General features: G+C 44.3%; 1 protein-coding gene across 1 annotated transcript; it reads left to right on the forward strand.

Annotated features, from left to right (window-relative positions):
- Positions 1 to 1,443, forward strand: LOC106392910. Its single transcript, XM_013833681.1, has one exon. It carries the CDS (start codon positions 1 to 3, stop codon positions 1,441 to 1,443), a length of 1,443 nt encoding a protein of 480 aa, XP_013689135.1.

Consider the following 1,443-nt stretch of genomic DNA (forward strand, 5'->3'; position numbering starts at 1 on the left):
ATGTCGTCTATATTTGCTTGGAACATGTGTGGGTTCAATCAGCCACGCAAACAAAAGACAGTAAGGCATTGGGTTCAAGCTGCAAGACTGCCATTTGGATGTTTGTTGGAAACAAAGGTGAGTGTGGAGAATTTTCAGAAAGTGTTTGATGCGTCTTTTCCAGGGTGGAGTTGTTTACATAACTATTCTCATCATAGTTTGGGAAGGATTTGGGTTTGTTGGTCTGATAAAGTTGAGGTTTGTCCGGTTCTCACTAGTGCACATATGATCACAATATGGGTGAAGTATAAAGGTACTGGAGATACGTTTCTATGTTCCTTTGTTTATGCATCAAACTGTGCGGTTGAGAGAAGGCAGCTCTGGAGTGAGATGGAGTTAATTAATGGATCAGTGGTGGGTACAAATAATGCTTGGATCATGCATGGAGATTTCAATGTTGCTTTATCAGTGCAGGAGCATTCTCGAGCACTAGCAACAAGATCGGATCATGGTGCGATACGAGATTTCCAGGAGGTTGTTCACAATTGTGACATGATGTATCTAGCTCAGGTTGGATCTTCCTTTACGTGGACAAATTGTCAAGATGACAATCCTATAAGCAAGAAGTTGGACCGGGTTATGGCAAACAATTGTTGGATCAGTGCATTTCCACAATCCTTTACAAATTTTGAGTCCAGTGGAGTGTCTGACCATATGCGAATGCATACGCAACTTAGAGAGGTTGCTCAGGGAAATATGAAGCCTTTCAAGTTTTTCAACCACGTTGCTTCGCATCCTCGGTTCCTGGAGGTTGTCGCTAGGGTCTGGAATGAGATTGAGCCACTCTTTCATTCACGCGCAGCGCTTCGTAAATTTCATGAAAACCTGAAGTCACTGAAGTTTGAAATGAAGAGTCTGAATAGGGATATGTATGGAGATCTACCAGGGCGTGTAAAGGCAGCCTATGAAGATCTCTGTGCAAAGCAAACAGAAGCGATGCAGAATCCACATACTGCTTCTTTCGAAGCTGCTTCAGATGCTTGGGAACACTGGCATCATATCTCCGGTGTTGAAGAACAATTTTACTATCAAAAATCGAGGATTCAGTGGCTGGGGCTTGGGGACAGGAACTCGCGGTTCTTTCACAGAGTCACCCAAAACGCGAGGAATACTATTAGGAAGATTGTTACAACAGATGGCAGGATTCTCACATCACTGCCTGATATAAAGCAAGAAGCAGCTACACATTTTGAGACGTTTCTGAATGGCTCCCAGCCAGACTATGTGAGGTTACCTCAGGAAGAGCTCGCTGCGCTTATAGGTCATCGGTGCTCCACTGAGGAAGGGAGCAGGCTTATGAAACCAGTTCAAGCTGCTGAGATTAAAGAAGTTCTATTCTCTATGCCTAGTAACAAGGCGGCTGGGCCTGATGGTTTCCCCATGGAGTTCTACAAGGCTGCTTAG

Source organism: Brassica napus, chromosome C4, assembly GCF_020379485.1.
Source record: "Brassica napus cultivar Da-Ae chromosome C4, Da-Ae, whole genome shotgun sequence".
NCBI classification, from domain to species: Eukaryota; Viridiplantae; Streptophyta; class Magnoliopsida; order Brassicales; family Brassicaceae; genus Brassica; species Brassica napus.